The sequence below is a fragment of the Dama dama genome, chromosome 5 (genome assembly GCF_033118175.1).
Source record: "Dama dama isolate Ldn47 chromosome 5, ASM3311817v1, whole genome shotgun sequence".
Taxonomy (NCBI): Eukaryota; Metazoa; Chordata; class Mammalia; order Artiodactyla; family Cervidae; genus Dama; species Dama dama.
In genome coordinates this window covers 131,687,072-131,708,194 of record NC_083685.1, presented here as the reverse complement: position 1 = coordinate 131,708,194, position 21,123 = coordinate 131,687,072, and the positions used below count along the sequence as shown (strand labels likewise).

Genomic DNA, 21,123 nt, shown 5'->3' with positions numbered 1-21,123 from the left:
ACTGCAGCACGCCAGGCTCCCCTATCCTTCACCATCTCCCAGAGTTTACTCAAACTCATGTCCATCGAGTCAGTGATGCCATCCAACCATCTCATCCTCTGTTGTCCCCTTCTCCTCCCACCTTCAGTCTTTCCCAGCATCAGGGTCTTTTACAATGAGTCAGCTCTTCGCATCAGGTGGCCAAAGTATTGGGGTTTCAGCTTCAGCATCAGTCCTTCCAATGAACACCCAGGACTGATCTCCTTTAGGATGGACTGGTTGGATCTCCTTGCAGTCCAAGGGACTCTCAAGAGTCTTCTCCAACATCACAGTCCAAGAGCATCAATTCTTCGGCGCTCAGCTTTCTTCACAGTCCAACTCTCACATCCATACATGACCACTGGAAAAGCCATAGCCTTGACTAGACTGACCTTTGTTGGCAAAGTAATGTCTCTGCTTTTTAATATGCTGTCTAGGTTACATACTGTTGTATACCTCTCATTATTTAACTTAAGAAGCCACCCCCCAAAAAAGAAGCCTAAATAGACGGAAAAGGGGAGAGAGAGAATCCCTGACAGAATACTCCACTGAGCCTGCCTGCAGCACCCTTCATCACTGTCTTCATCCAACGCCCTCCTACACCAGGTTCTGCAACCTGGAGGCAGGATCTGCTCCCATGGGAGCTTCCTGACTCAGAGCTGGGACCGGCTACGGAGAAGCTGGGTGGCAGAGACACGAGGGCCCTACTAGAAATGATGACTCAGGAGGAAGTCAACTGACCCGATTAATTTCAGCTTTTCTTTAGTTGGTGCTAAAAATATCTTGGAAAAATAAAATCTGTGGGCTCACCAGCAGAGTTTCATTCTTGGAGGAGAGGACACAAAAGCAGATTGGATGAGAAAGCTGCTGCTCTGAGAAGAAAGCCACAAACCCCCTAGGGGGCACCTTGGCGCCCCGGGAGGGTCCCGGAGCAGGCTCGGGCGGCCCCTGTCAGAGGAGACAGATTCAGACCTCCTGATGCCGCCTGTGAGCTGGGCTACTCCCCGGCGCTCTGGGAGACCCCCATCTGACTGAGATGGGGTGTGAAGATGCAGCCCTTCTTGCCCGGGCCAGAACACCGTAGCCGCGTCCTGGTTCCTCCACCTACCGGCTATGTGTCCTCGAGCAAGTGACTCAGCCTCTCTGTGCCTTAGTGTTCTCAACTGTAAACTGGGGACCACAGTCGCCACCTCACTGGGGTTATACAGACGGATTTGTACACGAACAATGAACAGGGCCGAGGGGAGGTAATAGAGTAAGAATGTAAGCGAAGGGACCGTGCTGGAGACGGGGCGGATGCAGTCCTTGGGGCGGGGGCCTGGCCAGTGCTCGGACCATGCCCAGGCCCGCCAGTGGGCCGGCTGAGGCCTCCTCACGCTTTGGGGCCCCTGTCGGCTGAGGCCGAGTCCGGAGCACTGCAGACAGCCTGGGGATCCTGCCGAGGCCCGAGTGAGGGGCAGCTCCGGAGCGGGGGAGGGGGGCAACGACGTCCAGTCCCCAGGCTGCCCCGCCCCGGTTCTCACGTCGTGTGGGGGGAGCTCTGCTGCCCACAGAGGGCGTGGGGGCCCCAGGCGCCCCCAGCGCTGCTCAGACCACAGGACTGAGGCCCGCTGGGCACTGCAGAAGCTGGGGGTCGCCGGCCCCAGGAGGAAGGGCATGTACTGACTCACCACTTTGGGCTTGAAGGGCGGCTGGATCTCACGGTTCTCCAGCTTCTCCCAGTCGATCCTCCGGAAGAAGGCGTGCTCCCGCACGTCCCGCTCGCCCTCGGGCCCGCAGCCAAGCCGCTTCCCCGGGTGCTTGGTCATCAGCTAGGGGCGGGGGAGAAAGAGGCGTTCACGTGGGACAGGGCAACGCGGGGGCTGCTGTGGGCAGCCCCGGACTGTGTACCGAAACCCGCTGACAACCAAAAAAATAAAATAAGTGATGTGAGGTGATGGATGAGCGAAGTCAGCTGTGGGAGCCCTTCACACTGTGCGTATAGGTCAGACCATCACACTTAGGCCTTAAACACGTGCCATTTTGTTGGTCAATTACAATAATACAACTGAAAAAAGAGAGAAACAAAAAGATCCACCGGAAAAACACTGGGGGTGGGTGGGAAGGACAGCCTGACGCCAGTGCCTGCCCTCCTGTGGCCCTGCCCCTGGCCCCCATGGCGGGGACCCCGGGCATCGTCTCAGGAGGCTGAGTGGTGCCAACTCACACACACAGCGTGGACATGTGTGGGCCTTTCTAAAGTGACTTTCGTGACCAGGAAACAGGGAGGCAATCTGGACCCACGGCCAAACACAAGACTTTGAACAGCGTCTGTATGTACTGTTTTAAGAGCTGCCACTCTGCATGTGCATTAAAGAGGCAGGCAAGGACTCCCCTGGTGGTCCAGCGGTTAAGACTCCGTGCTCCCAATGAGGCGGGCATGGGCTTGACCCCTGGTCAGGGAACTAGATCCCACATACTGCAACAAAGATCGAGGAGCCCGTCTGCCACAACTAAGACCCGGCACAGCCAAACAACTGCAGCTTCTGAAAGGCACACAGTCACTACACATGGTGTGTGCTCAAAGTGTCACGGGCTAGCATCACACACGGTGCCGTGTCACGGGCATCACACGCCTGCTTGCTGCCTGGACCAAAATGCTCTGAACCCAAGACTCGTGGTTTGCAAAAGCAAATGCTGTCTGTCACAAGAAAGGTGCCGGGTTCACCTGAAACCTGGGGGCGTGGGCGCATGGCCCCCCCAGGATGCCTCTGAGAAGTGCCAGGAAGCATCTCTGGCCTGTGACTCACCCCTTTGCAGATGGACACGGCCTCCTTGGACAAGGACTTGGGGTACGAGACGTTGTGCTCCATGATGGACTGGAACAGCTCGTCTTCATCCTCGCCGTCGAACGGGGGCTGGTGTGGAAAAGAGCGGGAGAGGGCAACTTAGGCTGAGAGGCGCACCCCTTGGGGCCCGGAGATCCCGCTCAGCACCAGGGAACAGCAGGCTCCTTGCACACGTGGGCTGCAGACCTCGCGGGCTGATTACCTTTAATTAGGTTGGTGGTTGAGTGTGTTTCCCATTTTTTCCTCTGTCCCTTTAATTATCTTGCCCTGGGCAACCCCAAAAATTTTTAGGGAAAATGCTTTTGAGTAATGCTTCTAACAATTTGCAAATAAACTATAATTAATCCATTAACCTGTTCTTAATCTCTTCTGCTTCTGTTAGGTCCTCCTGCTTGTGTTTCTGTCCTTTATCGTGCCCATTTTTGCATAAAATGTTCCCTGGGTATCTCTGATTTTCTTGAAAAGATCTCTAGTCTTTCCCAGTCTATTGTTTTCCTCTATTTCTTTGCATCATTCACTTACATAGGCTTTCTTATCTCTCCTTGGTATTCTTTGGAACTCTGCCTTCAGTTGGGTATATCTTTCCCTCTCTCCTTTGTCTTTCAGTTCTCTTTTCTCAGCTATCTGTAAGGCCTGGGAAGGACTGAGGGCAGGAAAAGGAGGGGACAGAGGATGAGAAGGTTGGACGGCATCACTGATTCCATGGACGTGAGTCTGAGTGTTTTGGAGCCACTAGTTGTGGGAATCTTCAAGTCTGAGGCCTCGGGGGCCGGCCCAGGAGGAGCTCTCCGGGGAGGACAACCCAGGAGACCTGGGGATAGAGGGGGGACAGGGCGGCGGAGCGGGCGGCGGGGTGACCTAGCCTGAGGTCTGGGCAGGGACCATCTGCCCCGGCCAGAGATGACCAGCCCATCTCTCCTGTAACGCACGCCCTCGGAAACGGGTCCGGACGTTCCACCCCGAGCCGCGCGGCCGTCACACATAAGTGTGAATCAGTGAAAGCGGCCTTGCTGTCTGGACTCCAGAGTCGGGTTGTTCATGTGGATCAGGGAGGGGGACTCAGCTTTCTGTGCCTTCGGGAACAGACGCCTCCTACGGGGCTGACAATTCAGCCACGTTTTACTGTCAAAGTTCGAAAGGGGAAACTAGCTGGATGGAGGCAAACTCAAGCTTTGCCAGCTGCCGTCTCACTGACAACGCTGCTGTGGAATTGGCTTTTCTGTGTTTACAAACTGAGGTATTTAATCTTAAAAGACTCTTTCCTTGAGGGAGAAAACCTAAATGAATAATACACAAACCCCTTTCTTATTACCAAGTCTTAACATCACTGAGAAAAAATGACCCAATATAGACAGAACCTCTTATCTCTTAATACTTAAAAGGCTGTGGTAGTGTCTCTGAGATGTATGACGCAATCAAAGCAGTAGAGGCCACGGGCTGGGGGTAGGGCCTCCCAGCCCAGCGGGAAACCAGCGGTCTCGTGCTGACCCCAGGCCTGGGGCCAGGCGCCCTCCTCACTCCACTCCAGCCACAACCCGGCTTCCTGCCGTCTCTCCAGCGTCACCGCACACTCGCGCCCCAGGGCCTGTGCTGGCTGTCTCTCAACCTGGAGTGCTCGTGGACATCTGCACGTGGACATCCTCTCCCTTCCTTGCGGTCCTAACTTCATCTTCTCCGTTAGGTCCTCCCTGGCCACCCTAGCTGACATTTCAACCTTCCCTCCTCCAAGCCTCTATGTTCCTCCCCTCTTCTGACTTTATCGCTATTACAGTCAACCAACCACAGATAGAAAGTGAAACAAAAGTCCAAAACATTTTAAAAAGCAAAACTGGGGATTCTCTGGCCCCAGTGGTTAGGATGTGGTACTTTCACCGCCAGCCCCGGGGTTTGATCCCTTTTGGGAAACGAAGATCCCATAAGCCATGCAGGATGGCCAAAAATAAATGAATACAGAAAAAGGAAAACCTGAATTTGCCACATACCGGCAAACACTTACAGAGCATTGATACCGTATTTACAGCCACATACATAGCACTTACACCGTGTCGGGTGTACTAACACAGACGTGGTGTACAGTGAACAGAAGGACGTGCCCGGCCTGTGCAGACACTGCTCCGTCTATACCAGGACCTGTGCCTCCCAGGAACCCGGCTGTCTGCGGGGTCCGGGAACCAGTCCCAGCCGACGCCGAGCAGCAAACGCTCCTCATCTACGGTCTCTCTAGACTGCAGGCTTCCTGAAGGCCAGGGGGTGTGTGCTGCTCAGAACCTTCACCAGGCACATTTAATACATCCGCACTGAATGGATAATAAGTGAGTCGATGGAGGTGACTTGTCAGAAAGGGTGACTCTTTCTCAAGAACAAAGATTCAGAGACTTCTTTGGGGGCATTTATTTCCATTCTCTCCTACGAAGGCTCTTAGCTACTATGGAGGGCAAACTCCTTGGCACACTTGGGGGTTGAAGGGAAAGAGAAAGTCATTCAGTTGTGTCTGACTCTGTGACCCCATGGACTATAGAATTCATGAGATTCTCCAGGCCAGAATACTGGGTGGGAAGCCTTTCCCTTCTCCAGGGGATCTTCCCAGCCCAGGGATCAAACCCAGGTCTCTTGCATTGCAGGCGGATTCTTTACCAGCTGAGCCACCAGGGAAGCCCCCTTGAGGGCTGAGAGGTCATCGGAAGCTGCCCGGGACAGAATCATCGGTAAGAATGGCTGAGACGTACCTCGAACCTGGGGCTCCCCAGCCCCGCAGCCCCACACCGAGCTCGCGGCCAGCCCTCTGCCTCTCGGGGGCCATGGCCAGCACAGCACAGGCAGGAGAGATGCATGCGGGCTCCAGGCTGGCCCCTCAACACTCTGTCCCCCTCTCTCCACTGGCCATTTGAGTAAAGAGGATGCAGCGGTGGAACCCGAGGCCCTAAAGACGGTGGAGCCACAGCCAGGAGCAGCATGGTCCGTGGATGACTGCGGGCTGAGTTCCCCGCCCACAGGCCTGGCCCGAGACCCTGAGACGGACGTGCCCCTGGTGCTGCTAACCCACTGCGACTTGGGGGGTCGTCTGCCAACGGCGGCTCACGTCACGGCTAGTGACATGGACAGGAAGCTGCACCTTAGAAAGAAGGACTTGGGCAGCGGTGCCCTTGCTGACCTGACCTGGGTCACACGGCCGAGAGGAGCCTAAGCTTCCTTTTCTCAACTGGAGGTTCAGCCTCGCTGACTTCTGTGAAAATTACAATGAATTGCCAAGGGAGAGATAAGGGCAGACGGAGAAGCTATTAAAACACCTCTTCAGGTTTAACTAACATCTTCCTTTGACAATAACTCTGTCTCCGCACACGCAGCAGTGGGTGGTTTCTGAGAGAAACAAGCTGTGACCCTCACCCCGGCCCTGGGCTGAGACACGGAAACGCAACAGGCCGCTGCCTTCCCCAACGTGCGGGGGCTCCAGTGGGTGACGAGAAAGCTGCTCTGTCTGCACCCCAAGTCAACTGGGGTTTTATGATCCGAAGATGATCTTGGCACCATTGCTCCCGCTCTCGCCAGGATCAGGGAAGTCTGACCAGAATCGGCTGTGTCACACGACCTCGGCCCGACAGACCAGCAGCCGTCACGTCACGCGGCCGCACATGAGCACGAGATGCGGCGAAACTCACCTGCCCGGCCAACATCTCGTACAACAGGACGCCATAGGCCCACCAGTCCACGGACTTCCCATACGGCTGATAGGCGATTATCTGTGAGAAGGCAAACACATCGACTGCGCTTAGTGACCGAACAGGGAAGGCAAGCACGCAGGCGTTTACACTCTGTTCTCCACACGAGGTGGCGATGACGCTTGTCGTTGGGTGTGAAGGGATCCTTCAGATCAGACACGCAGAGAACTCTTGCCCCACGAGAGCTCCGGACTCCCCTGGACTCCTCTTCCGAACCCACCTGGAGACAGACTGTGTTACAGAATTTTGCTGAAAATAATAAAGATGATGGTGACGAGGAGTAGGCAGAGGAAAGATAAAGGGAAAATTCCAGTTTCCTTGTGCTGCACAACAGGCCTGAGGGATCTGCTGAAGGACTGACGTTTCGAAATGTCTTGAAAAGAGACGCAAAATATAATCAAATGTACGAGCTGGACCTTGTCTGAATCTTGATTCAAACCAAATGTTAAAAAAAAAAATTAGTAAAACTGAAATACAGCCTTGAGGATGGATGATGTGAGGGGATTGTTGCTAACACTGTTCCCTGGGATACAAAGTCTGAGGGTTAGTTACAGTGTCCTTCAGTTAGAAGTGAGTGTATGCATGGCCCACGTGCCTCAGAGATGTGTTTGTGGGTGTAACATGACACGTGACATCTTAGATTTGGTTTAAATATTTTAGTAAAATGAAAGGACTGCCTGCAGCTGGCGATGCCCGGAGACCTTGTCCCCTGCTCACCCTCCACTCCCCGAAGACTCTCAGACGTGCTCTAGGCCCCCTGCCCCACCCTGGGAAAGGGGGTAGTACTGACTTAGATTTCTAAGAGACACTGCCTCGCAGGTAGGCTGTGGGCCTGAACACACACGTTGCTGACCGTGGTCAGGCCCCAGAACTCGGGTGGAAGGTTCCGACAGGTGCTCAGTACAACCACCTGCTGTTCTGCAGACAAACTGGACTCTGGGGTGCCCTAGAGGACTCTGGGGCGTCCTAGCAGACTCTGAGATGCCCTAGAGGACTCTGGGGTGTCCTAGTGGACTCTGGGGTGCCCTAGCGGACTCTGGGATGCCCTAGAGGATGCTGGGGTGCCCTAGAGGACTCTGGGATGCCCTAAGAGGACTCTGGGATGCCCTAGAGGACTCCGGGATGCCCTAAGAGGACTCTGGGATGCCCTAGAGGATGCTGGGGTGCCCTAGAGGACTCCGGGATGCCCTAAGAGGACTCTGGGGTGCCCTAGAGGACTCCGGGATGCCCTAAGAGGACTCTGGGATGCCCTAGAGGACTTCAGGGTGCCCTAGCAGACTCCGGGGTGCCCTAGGCCATGTTCCCCCTACATCTAAGCAAATGTCCTGGGACATCAGCTAACTTCCTGCATGTCTGCCCACCCTGTTCCTTTAACGTGTTACTATTTCTCGCCGGGGCATGAGAAGGACGCATCCCTGCCTCCGTGTGGGCGGGAACAGGGGGCGCATGTTCGAATGTGGAAGCTTTACAGCTCATTTCCTTGGCAAGACAAGGAGAGCCAGAGGGACCTGCAGAGAGGCCTTGGTTTCTCTTGAAGACTGCTCTCGCTTAAAAACTCAGAAAGTACAAACATGAAAAGCACAAAAAACCCTACCAAAATGTGTCCCTAGTTTACTCCCTAATGACCTGAAATGCTGGAGTCCTACCAGTTCCCGATGGCCTGACCTGAGCGAGTGGAGGAACCACAGACCCTGTCTGGGAAAGGAAGGCCCGCTCGCCCAGCTCCTACAGTGTCAGAGACAGTGCACTCCGTGTGCGGCCCAGGGAGCCAGAAATGACTGCCATGCTCAGATTTTAGGGGACAGAACTGAGATGCACGACGCTTACGAAACTTGCCTGAAACCAAACAGATAGTAAGTGGTGCTTTGAATATTGACATATTTGTTTTAAAACTACAGTTTATGGCTTTCAAATACATGGAGCCACTCACACTGGGATTAATAAAATATGAATCAAAGGGCTCTGAGGATTAGTTTAACGAGATTCAAAATCATCATTCTAGCTGTCGTAACTATATTTCAAAAGCCCTTGAGTAAAATTTGTTCTTGTAACTATATTAAAGCGAGGCCCTGCAATCTGTGCTCATTAATCAGTGTTTTAGTGTTTTTTTTTAAAGAATTTTTAATAGAAGGGTAGTTGATTTACAATATTGCGTTAGCTTCAGGTATACGGCAAAGTTATTCTGTTATATACACATGCACGCATTTGTGCTCAGTCACTTCAGTCGTGTCCAGCTCTTTTGTGACCCCATGGACTGTATCCCGCCAGGCTCCTCTGTCCATGGGATTCTCCAGGCAAGAACACTGGTGTGGGTTGCTATGTTCTCCTCCAGGGGATCTTCCTGACCCAGAGATCAAACGGCGGATTTTTAACCACCTGAGCCACCGGGAAGACTCTCTCTCTCTCTCTATATATATATATACACACACACATATATATATACACACACACATACACACATATATATATGTTTTTTTTTTAAATTCTTTTCCATTGTAGGTTATTATAGGATATTGAATATAGCTCTCTGAGCTGTATAGTAAAACTGCTGTTTATCTATTTCAGTTTGTTTATTCTGAACACAGGCTGTGCGGAGGCCCCGTGCTGCTCCGTGACCCACGAGGCTGAAGTGCGGCCCGGGTGGGGGACCAGCTTTACCTCGGACTCCACTCCCACACACATCCGAGCATCTCACCCCCCAGGCCCGTCTGCTGGGGGGCTGGAAGGCGCCCCCAGAGTTCAGGGAACTGTCAGAAGTCAAGGGTGCGGAACCCTGACTCTGGCCAGAAGGACCCACACACCCTAAAGGCCACCCGAAGCTTCCGGTGCTGTTTGTTCTGACTCTTGTATCGACGTGCTCCTCGCGGTCCAGGGCCACAGAGTTAAGCTCTCCTGACCGGTGCTGAGAGCCCCGCTGCGTCCTCCGAGGCGACCGCCTTGGTCAGCCCCTGGAGCCCTGCTCGGAGAGCACAAGGCCGCTCTGAACCCCACAGCACCTGCGGGGTGCTGTATAACAGGACGGCCTTAGGGGTTAGTGGGAGCATTTCCTCCTGGGGACCCTGAGAATCCATCACCCCGGCTTGTGCCCTGGATGGGATGAGACGGCTCTAAGATCTGAGCTGCCAGGGAGGTGATGACCTCAGCGCCGCTCACCCTCGTTTAGCAAGAAGCAGACTTTGCCCCCAGTGAGCTGCTATTAACAAACATCTCCACCTCGCTGCAAAGGTGAACTTGCTAGAGAAGGAGTCCACGAGAGATCTGAGCACGTAGAAGCACAGGATTAGGGTGCTGGCTCCCTGCCCTGTGAGCCGGGGAGACCCGCATTGCCCCCCTGAGCAGCCACTCAGCCACGTGCGGCTCCGAGCCTCTGAGAAGCAGTGGTGCAAACGGAGATGCGCTCTGGGTGCAAAACCCCCAAATGCAGAATACCCCGTGGAGAGTTGTCCACTTTGGATATACTGGGTTAAATAAGATATGTTAGAACTAACTTCCCCCCTTTCTTTTTTCAGACACATGGCTGCTTGAAGGCAGTCCTGGCTTGCATTTTACTCCTCCTGGACATGGCTGGTCCAGACCGTCTGAGTCCTACCAGCTCCTACCATCCAGTGGGGTGCCCCGGCTCCCACCCGCCCAGGAAGCCAGCTTTGGGCTGAGGCCGTGGCTCAGGGACTGCAGTGTGGACGGGAGGCTGCCTTCGGTCTGTCCCCAAAGGGGATGGGCGCAGGGTCTCTGGCACTGGGAGCACAGCCCAGCCCGGGAGATGCCCGGTGCCCTGTGGACCCCAGCGAGGGGCTGCCCCGGCAACACGGTTCCCATCACAGGAAACTCATGAGAGGAGAGGCAGGCTCGCAGGAAGGCTGGAGTCAGTGACCTCTCAGTGGCACATGGGAGGCAGAGGTGGGCCCCGGGGCCCCGTCACCAGCTCCACGGCTGTCTGTCATCGTGACCATTACTATAGCCCCTCAAGCCACGTGTTCAGGGGCGTTAGGATGTTGCCAACGGCTGCCTGTCTTGTAAACGGGGTATAAACGGCTTTCTGCCAGCCTGGGCGCAGGACCAGGGAGGCAGGGGCTGGGGGCGGGGGCGGGTAGCCCTGGTATCCTAGGAGGCCACAGGCCAGCGGCAGCTGGAAGGATGTTGCTCCAGGACCACTCACCCCTCTGTCCTGGGCCGGGGCCACACAACCTGCCTGAAGCGGACAGGGCTTCGTGGAATCGGGGGCAGCGTGTGCAGCTTCAGCTGCAGCTGAGAGCAGCAACAATCAGGACTTTCACCAAGGGCCAGGGTGTCCTCTCCGTCAGCACACGGAGCCCTCACGAGACCCCGGCAGTAGGAGCAGTCCACTTCAAAGATGAAGGAGGAGGTACAGAGAAGTTAAGTAGCTTAATTCAGCCGTGGGCTGAACAGCCAGTCAGGGGCAAAGCTGGGACTTGAACCCGGGATGTCCGGCCTTGGCCTCCACGATCTGGACCACGGTGGTGGTGCTGTCGTTACAGCCGATGAACCTGTAGCCATACCTCCTCATCCCCTGAGCCCAGGTTTACGTCAGGGCTCACTCTTGGCCTGGGGTCCTATGGGTTTTTGAAAATGTATCATGACGTGTGCCATTATTGTACACGAGAGTCTCCGCGTCCTCAGACCCCTCTGTGCCCTGTCCCCACTCCCCGGACCACCGCAGTGACTAATCTTTTTCACGGTCCTCCTAGCTTTGCCTCTTCCAGACGCTTAGAGCCGAGCACATACAGTGAGCAGTGTTTTCAGGCTGGCTTCTTTCACTTAGTCGTATGTACTGAGGCTCTCCCAGGTTTTTTCAGGGCTTGAGGGCTCCTCTCTTTAGTGTTGGATAATACTCCACCACTGAGACGCGCCGCAGTTTATTTACTCGCTCACCTGCGGGAGGACGTCTCGCCAGCACCCAGGGTTTGGTTGCTACGACTAAAGCTGCTGTAAGCATGTGCGTGCGGGCTTTTGTGCAGACGTATGTTTTCAGTTCATCTGGGTAAACACTTAGGAGCAAGAAGGCAGGATCGTACGGTGAAGACTATGTTTAGCTTTGTAAGAAAATACCAAACTGTCCTCCACAGGTGCTGTGCTAATTCTGAAGGAGGTACACGTGAAATTCTAAATAAACCGCCAGACTTCTGATCTGGTGGGAAGACCCCGCCCCACACGCACACCTGGTGTGTCCGGTTCTGGAATGTGCTCCAGCAGGTTGTCACTGGTCCTCGGATGAGGCGTGAGGAGCACAGCGTTACCCGGGGAGAAAGCACCCCCATTTCCAGGCTCTGTGGAAAAGCTCTAAGCTCTCACTTTAGCCAATCTCTCTCCAGCTCCTCTGTAACATTGCTCGTCAAGGGATAAGGCAGGAAGCTGACCACGGGACAACCAGGGCTGGAAGAACACCATCCCAGTTGCCCTGGGTCCCCCAGCCTCTTCAGCCCCATGCCAAACTAACTTCCACGTTTCCTGTTGCATCAAAAGAACGGGACATCTTCAGATTCTTTCTCTTCGCCCAACATGAAATTTCCAAGAACCTTCTTACAGCGAAATACATGAGGAATGTGATACAGTAACAGAGACTGAGTTTTAATCCCACCTAAGCCACCTTGCACCGGATGCATCTCCCGTATCCATGGGGGTGGCCAGGGCCTGGGCTCGGGAGCAGGGACACGGAGCCGGTGGGGAAGACCCAGGGCTCCACCCTGGGAGGGATTCTCAGAGCGGGTGGCGGGTCCCTCTGGCCCTGCGGACCCCAGCCCTGTAAGGACTCCAGCTAAGGAGGCCCAGGAGGGCGCTGTAAGGGTGGGGACGGTCTACCTTGGCCTGCACACAGCTCAAATCCAGCGAGCCCTCCTCAGCCTGGGAGCCCAGTGTTGCTTAAATGCAAATGGAAAAATGTTAAAAAGATGATCAGTCTTTTGAGCCTTTTGGCAGGAACAGTTGCTCAAATTGGCGAAATCTAAAATTTAGATGAAGGCAAAGCCTAAAACGTTTTCTCTCTAGCTCTTAGCAGAAAATGCTTGCTGATCCCAGCTGGGTAACCAGAGCGGGGCCCTCCTGCCTGGGTCCTGGTAGCCTTTGAGACCTGCCCCCTTTAGGGAGCGTGCTGAGGGTTCTCCAACACAGAGCCCAGCTGTGCAGGGGACTCCCCCTACCCCCCCATCCTGGATGGCCTCTGCGGGGGGACAGGCCTCACCTCCACCAGAATCTAGCTTACGCGCCTCCCCTGGATGCAGAGCTGCCTGTGGACGTGCTCTGACCTGGAGAACGCGGTGGGCGTGACACAGCGCCTGAGTTCTAGGTGCAGCTTAAGGGGCCTCAGTGAGGTGCTCTGAAGCTCTGAATGAGCCACTGAAGAAGGAGAAATCTCACGCAGGGCAGACCACACAGAGGAGGACCCAGGGGGCCTCGGCCAAGAGCCAGAGCCCGGGACCCCCGTGGACCCTCCAGAGTCCCGCAGGCCAAGCTGGCCGGCACAGCCCTGCTGAGTCCTGACTCGAAGAATCCCAGTGCTAACTCAGTTCTAGTTTTAAGCCCTTATGTCTTGGGGTGGTTACACAGCAGCAGATCATTGAAAAAACTGTCAAATAAGAGACACAACTGTATGAAGCCCTTCTCGAAGGCGAGCCAGGTTTATTACGGGCAAAACCTCATCCTCAAAGTCACGCTTTGAAAACGGCACTGTGACGATTCCCATTTTATAGACGTCACCCCGAGTTCTTAAAAGAGCAGAGCTATAGCCAGAGTTGACTCAACGATGATAAAGAAAAAGTCACAAAATCAAACAGAACTCTTCCCTTCTCAGAAACATCCTGTCTGTGTGGGGCTATGAGACAGCCACGCTGAATCAATCCAGAATCAACGTGTGGCCATCAGCTTCTGACCTCGTGAGGGGCTCTCGGGCTCGGCCGCCGCGGCCTGGTCACTGGTCTCCCTCGAGGGTGGTAGGTGGGGGGCTGACTCACTGCTTGGCGCCCCCATTGGACCCCTACCCCCAACCATCTCAGGCCTCCTCTGCCGAGTACGGAGCAGTTCACAATTCTCCTGGCGCGTCTGAACAAGATGACCACTCGTGCAGAGACAGAACGAACTGGGTGTTAGGAACACATTTTGTTCCTGTGAGACCTTTATCAGCCAGAATAGAGGATTTTTTAGAGTTTCACAGTCTGGTGAGTCTGCACAGATGAGTGCGGTAAACGAGCAAGGGTACACTGAGGCGTGAAGACCACAGGCCGGCCCTTCTGGGCGGCGCCCTGGAGCCTGTCCTGCCACCTGCAGTCTGCCAGCCCCCACCGGGCACCGCTCCTTTTCCTTGTCTGCAGAACAGGCAGCACGCCGCTCACCCGCAGGACTGTCATCAGAACGAAACCAGGGGGCGGGTTTAGGAGTGTGGTCCACGATCCGCAATGAGAACACTGCAGGCCATCTCTGCCCAGACGCCTGCCTGCTCCTCCCCATGGCCTGGGGCAGTTTTGCAACAAAAGGAATTCAGTTATTTTGGCCCCATTTTTAAAAGATTTAAACAAATCTTCAACAGAAGGGCCAATGAGCACAGCCACAGAATGCCCGGAGTCACGACGCGTCAGCGCATCCGGCTCGGGGGACACGGCTGGGTGTGGACAGGGGTGGGCGTCCATTCCCAGGTGGCCTCCCGCCAGGACCGCGGCCTCTGTGGGGGGAGCTGAGGAGCCCCGGTGCAGAGCCCAGGTCGGCCGAGGACTTGGGGCCACCGGGAAATAAATGAACCTCTGCCCCTGTGGTTCATCATCTGGAAAATAGGGCCAACAGCACCTTGTTTGCAGATTAAACACACTGACGTCAATGAGGTCAATGCGTCTCCACTCAGCAGGGCACCCATCCAGGGGTGGCTGATCCACAAGGAGCTGGTCTTCTCTGGGGCAGCATGGGAGTGGGAGGGGAGGGAGCGTGGGAGGGGGAGGGGTGGCGAGGGAGGAACGGGCGGGCTGGACCCTCTGAGGGACATCACAGGAGGGGCCCAAGGCTCCAGAGAACTGGTAAACCCATTCAGCTATGATGCCAGGAAAACCATGAGACAAAGAACCGCGGGCGGACGATAGAATACACAAGGTAATATAAGCAACATCACTCCTGTAAAGATCTGAGACAAGCCATACAGTTTAAGGAAGACCCCCTCCCTTCCACAGTGCCTGGCCCGGGCTCTTTAGCTGCTCCTCTGGAGGCAGGCAGCTGCTTCATTGTCTCCCACGAGGCTGGAGGCGCTGAACCGTGACCCAACACGGAGGGAAATCGGCCTTTGATGGAAAAAAGCGCCTTCCTGTTTATCGTTCTCTTTCTTAATCAAGGGCTTTCTCTGAGGCCGCGCCCTGGCTGGTGTGGGGACTGCGCTCACAAGCCCAACCTCAGAGGAGCCGCTGCACCCCTCACTGGCTTCTATCTCTTCTCCCGGTTGCTTCTCGTCTGGCAGGCGCTAATTTACCGCCTGGCTGCCCGCCTGTGTGCACCAAATGAGGTCCTTGTTCATTTGCCTTTCAGATCCTCTTGTATTCGCTCCCTCACTCTGCGACCTATTCCCAGAGACCAGGAGGCATCTCCAGGGAGGAGGGTGTTCTGGCCTCTTGGGCCATCTGGGTTCCTGGGCTGACTTCCCCTCCACCTTCAGACCCTCGGGGGTCCCCTGTCATGGATGAGGGGAGCCGCGAGGCCACCGTCCCTGCTCTGTTCGCTGTCAACACCCCACACCCGTCCTGCTGGCCACGGCAGCTCCAGACCCCCAGGTAGGGCTAGGGACTCCTCAGTGAACAGCAGCCAAGGGTCCTGCAGAATGAGCTCAGTTGGAGACAAAGAAATAAGTAACAACGTGAGGACGTGATGTGGTCCATCAGAGGCTGACGTGTGCCACCGAAGGGACCAGGGATGGGGCGGGGGAGGCAGGTTTGCCACCTGGACCAGGGTGGCAGGGAAAGGCGACGTCCCGCAGGTGACATCTGAGCTAAGCGAAGGCCGGCCCAGGTGGAGGGAGGGAGAGGAGAATCAGACTATTTTACATAAAAACAAAGACTTCGGGCAGTTCTCCGGCAGTGCAGGGCTGAAATGAGAGTCCAGGGCCCCAGGACGGGTCTGCAGCTCCAGGACCCCATCCGGCCCCCAGCGCCGGCTGACGTGCGTGCATATCCGCTTCTGGGCAGCCGGCGGGAGCCGGGGGCGGGCATGCCTGCAGGCTTCTCCTCTCTGGAGTGTCCCGGGCTGGAGGCCCCTCTGTCGTCGCCCAGGGGAACACGGGCTCCTCCGCGGCTCCGAGCTCTCCCGGGCGGCAGCGGCCCACGTCGAACGGCTTCCGCGTCCGCCCCTCGGGCAGCCCCGCCCCCACGGGCCCCGAGCCGGGAGGATGCCCGAGGGGAGGGGCTCCGAGCTGCAGGCGCCGCCTGGCTTCTGGCCGGGGCACCATCCTGACTCACTGCCTTAGAGACGAAAGGGTCCGGTCGTGACTGAGCCCCTCAGACATTCCACAAGCCGTGGTCCGTATCACTCACGGCCCTTCCCTCGGGGCGTTTCCTTCTCTCTGTGGAGATGGAGCAGTTCGTGCAGAGGACACACAGGCTTTGTGCTCGCGGTCTCGGCTCCAAATCCCACCCCTGCTTCCCCCGAGTCGTGTGTCAAGTGTGACAGGCAAAAGCTGTGTTCCGAGGGCTTGGTCCTCAGTGGAGGGTCCCTGCGCCGCGGGTGACGCCCTCTGCGTGCGGAATACACGCCCTGCCCCACCAGGCTGTGAGGAAGGGTTCTGCGGGGCGCACGTTCCAGAGGCTTCGCCCCCACTGCAGCCCGGGGCCGCACACGCGGCCTCGCTCTCTCCCGGGCCAGAGCTGCCGGCAGGTCCTTGCCTCTGACTGGATCTCGCACGCCAGGATAGCTGACTTTCAGGTGGGGGATGAGGTCCAGATGAGGCCTCGGGGATTCTCTAGCTGACCTCGAAGTGTCCTTTCTACGTCAGAACAAAGAGTCCCCTTAACATCAGCTTCAGGAACTAGTTTTGTGAGGCGAGAGTAGGCCTTCCTACTTGGTAAGATTATCAGGCCACCTGGATACAACCAATTAGCTTTTGCTTAACACTGACCGCTGTTTGCCAATTAGGACCAATTAGGTTTCACTTAATACTGACCACTGTTTGCCAATTAGGAAATTAGGAACGGGGCGGAAACCCCCAGGAAAGTCCCGCCCGCGCTTGAAAGTTTTGAGCAATGAAATTGCTTTGCAAACGTGTAACCAATCCGCTTCTCACCCTATAAATTTGTGTAACAGCTTGGGCTCCGGGCTCTCTGACCTGCACCACTGCGTTGGATGCGGCAGAGGGCCCTGGCTCGAGTCAGTAATAAACTTCCCCTTTTTGCCAGGTGCACTGTCTTGGAGGCCTTCTCTCTTCCCGCTCGGGGGATTCGGACATCGGGCATAACAGTTTCTGATTTGGGTCCCTTTCGTGGGTGTCCATCTCGGCTGCAAATGTGTGTTAGTGACATTTTCAGCCCTTGTTCATCTTCACTGGTTAAGGAGATGTTACAAAAACCACTTCAAGGTTTTTGAACAGTCGCAAATATTTAAGCCTCCGCTTTGCCTGTTAAGGAAAATGCCACCTAAGATAATCACTTGGCCTTCGCCTGACAGGAAGGTTTACACAGAGGACAGGATTATTTTCACCTCTGAGCAATTCACAGACTTTGAACCTAGATGGTCTTTTCTATACCCTGCAATGATTCCTTGAGCGAAATATTCCAAGTCCTGGACACACATGAAGAAAATGCTAGCAAAAGGCACAACGCCTGCAGTCACTCCTGAGAGAGCTGCCTACGGAGGGCCGCTTACTCCTCAATGGGAGTCACGTGGAATCCGGGTGTAGATCTGGTTCCCTCTGTGTCACCTCTTCTACCGTAAATGGGGAGCACTTCCCGGAGAAGGCTCCACAGCAGGCCTGTGGGATGCTCTCCCGTGGTGGAGATGGCTGGAGCCACGGGCAGCAGCTGGACTCCAGCAGTTTTTAGTAATGTCACCTCAGACCATCCCTTACCACCTTGGTCACCTCGTCTGAGATACGGGCCTGGGGTTCTGTTTCTCTGTGGGATTTGTCACGAGGAGAAGGAGAGAAGGGCCCGGCACGCAGGGGACACTGCAGAAACGGTGGGCTGCCCTTTATCATTGCTTGCATAGTGGGAACAAGGAGAGGAATGAAGGCTGACAGGACCTGAAGGAATCTGGGGCCAGACATGTGATCCTGGGTATAGTAAGGGGCCCCGAGCTGGTTTTCCACAAATCCCTCTCTGACAGCTTGTTCCCAGCATCCTTTTCTTTGACAGATGTTCCCAGGATCCTTTTCTCCAAGGGGTGTTCCCAGCCTCTCTATCTCTCTTAAATAATTTTCCCAGGGTCCCTCTCTGACACCCTGTTCCAAGCATCCCTCCCACTGAAAGTATTTCCAGAATTCCCCTCTCTGATGGATGTTCCCAGCATCCCTCTCTCTGATGTCATGCTCCCAGAATTCCTCTCTCTGACGTCACATTCCCACCATCCCTCTGATGTCACATTCCCAGAATTCCCCTCTCTCATGGATGTTCCCAGCATCCCTCTCTCTGAAGCCATGCTCCCAGAATTCCTCTCTCTGATGTCACATTCCCAGTATTCCGCAAAATTCCTCTCTGATGGATGTTCCCAGCATCCCTCTCTCTGACAGCATGTCCTCAAGTTCTGAGCATGACATGGCCAGCCCCATACAGGTGTGATCTCTTAAATGGCAATCAATATTGGTTCAAAGTGTCTTTTCCAGGTCAACCTAGTCTCTGCTGTCCCAAGTAAGTGAGCAGGAAGACAGCAGTGGTCAGGGTCTTCTAGGAGTCTTCTAGAAGGCTGCAGGAGGCTTACAATCCAATGTGAGTCAAGTGAACAAAATCAACACCTGGAGCAACAACTCTCCAAGTTACAGACAACGTCATGAGGTGGACATTATCACGCCCCTTTACAGGTGGAGACTAAAGCCTGGGGTGTTTAAGTAACTTGACTAAGTGGTACAAGCAGTGTTCCAAAATAATGACTGTGGTTCTAGAAGGTGCTTAGAGGAAAAAGCCAATCTGAAAAGGTGATACTGTATGACTCCATCCTATAACATTCTTGAATTGACAATATTATGCAACAGAAAACAGATGAGTGGTTGCTGGGGGTCAGGGGTGGGTGGGGTGCAGGAAGTGGGTGGGCGTGGTTACGAAAGGACCAAAGGGGGGCTGCTGTGGTGGCCAATCTGTACCTGGACAAGGTGCTGGAGATGTCAGCTGACACATGGTCAAGCTGCACAGCGCTATATAAACACACACAGCGAAGAGGGCAAGTTTACAAAAAGGCTCAGAGTTACCACGATACGTTAGTATATGTTCAGGCGGAGGAAGGAGGTATCATCTAGTGAGAGGCGGTGGGCTGAACCATGCTCCCTTCCCTCAGAGATCCTAGCCCCCAGAATCTGTAAACATGCTACTTCCACTTAGTAAAAGAAATTTTGCAGCTGTGGATGTTATAGATTCTGAGATGGGAAGATGACTCTGGAGTATATGGGTGAAGCCCATGAAAGCCCAACAGTCCTGATGAGAGGGAGGCTGGAGGGTTGGGGCTGGAAGAGACAGAGAGAGACTGCGAGATGTGATGCTGTCAGCACAGACTGCGGAGGAGGGAACCAGGAGCCAAAGACCTGCTCGGAGGCTAGAAAAGGAGACAGAGTCACCCTGGAGCTGCTGCAGGGACGGTCATTCCACAGTAACCCAATGAGACTGAATTTTGACTCCTGACCTCCAGAGCTATAAGAGAAAAAGATTTGTATTGCTGGAATCCACTAAGCTGGTAGTGAGACAGCAGCTATATGAAATTAATACAATAAGGAACCTTGGGAAAAAGGCAACAAACTTCAATTATTTGGGCGATTTCCTCTATGTGGAATGCTCTCATCCCTGGTGATATCAGATGGCTGAGGCATTACTGAACATGAGAAGCTATTTGTTTGATCAGCAGAGACCTGGTCTTGACAGAGATGAAGCTCAAAGCCACCTTGATTCCTTAAACTGCTGCCATCAAGCTTTGGCAGCATCTGGTGGGTGGTAGTTGGAGCTGGCGCAGCTCACAATCACAGCCTGTTTAATCCATGTCAGCCAGGAGAAGCCTCCAGAATAAATACTGCATCCCGAGGGCATATTTTTTCTGTACCATCTCTTTATCCTTCATATTTGAAAAATATTTAAACTCACGATATACTTGGAGAAACTAAGGTGTGAGTTCTTTGCAGGTAAAGAGGTTAGGTAGGTTAAGGATCAAGAGAATAATTGGACATGTAATTCATTAAGTAAATATTCTAAGCCTGTTTGTACATGAGGAATATAACAAGCAAAAAAAAAAAAAAAAAGCCCTTGACAAAGGAATAAAAGTTAGCTTCCGTTTGGGAATAATGGCTGTAACAGAGGGTTCCAGGTACAAACACTGTACCCGGCCTCTTTAGTTCTCAGAGCAACTCTTCAGGGAACGCAGTGTTGTCCCTGACTTGCCACTGCAGAAATAGGCTCGGAGGGGTTAGGTAGCTTGCTTGCGCTCCCACAGCCTGTAAATAATAAAGTCTGGATTGGCGCTCACATTGGTCAGATCTCTAAGCTCATGTCTTGCTCTCGCTACCACCTCAGAGATAAACACGTGAGGCAGCATCTTGAATAAATACCGAAACGTCACCAAGGGCTAACATGAGAGCTCTACAGAGAGCTGAAGTCTGGCCTGACTTGGAATTCATCACCTGCTGCATCCCGGAGCTCAGTGGGGAGGGACTGTGCCGTCCACACGGCAGGGCGTGGACAGCAAGTGGGCTCCAGAGCGGCCCGGGCTGGTAACCCACCCACTCACTGGCAGGTAGGAAGCTTCATAATGCAGGAGGAAAACTGCTCCACGTGTTGTAACAAAGACAGAGTGGCAGGGCTGCTGCTGTCAACACACACAATCCTGCAGCCGCCTGGCCAGACCCCATGGGTGTGCCCGTCCCGGCCGAGACGCCGGGATCCACACCAGCATGCTGCTGAGGACATCTGCTGTTGTTGGTAGTCGCTCAGTCGAGTCTGACTCTGTGTGACCCCATGGGCTGTAGCCCGCCAGGCTCCTCTGTCCATGGGATTCTCCAGGCAAGAACACTGGACTAGGTTGCCATTCCCTTCTCCAGGGGATCTTCCTGACCCAGGGATGGAACCTGCATCTCCTGTCTGTAGGCGGGTTCTGTAACACTGGGTCACCTTTGGAGAACCAAGTATTACCTATAAAATAGCATGGTGTCTGATAGGCTAGTCACTCTGATTTTTTGACACAGACAACAAACTGGTGGTCACCAAAAGGGAAGGGGGCAGGACAAAGGAGAAGTTTGGGATTAATGGATATACACCATTGCATAGAAAACAGATAGACAACAAGGACCTACTACACCGCACAGGGAACTATATTCAGGGTCTTATAATAATCTACAATGGAAAAGAATATGAATATATTCTTACAGTAACTGAATCACTTTGTGTACACCTGAAATTAAC

General features: G+C 54.4%; 1 protein-coding gene across 2 annotated transcripts in view; it reads right to left on the bottom strand.

The window, feature by feature from the left end:
• PRKCA (protein kinase C alpha) overlaps nucleotides 1-21,123 on the bottom strand; it is a 292,405-nt gene that overhangs the window by 14,126 nt on the left and 257,156 nt on the right. For both annotated transcript variants that reach the window (XM_061145041.1, XM_061145042.1), the window contains 3 exons: nucleotides 6,503-6,583; nucleotides 2,808-2,915; nucleotides 1,689-1,829 (listed from right to left, as the gene is read on the bottom strand). In XM_061145041.1, coding sequence (XP_061001024.1) covers nucleotides 1,689-1,829; nucleotides 2,808-2,915; nucleotides 6,503-6,583 — 330 coding nt within the window. The remainder of the gene's footprint in view (nucleotides 1-1,688; nucleotides 1,830-2,807; nucleotides 2,916-6,502; nucleotides 6,584-21,123) is intronic.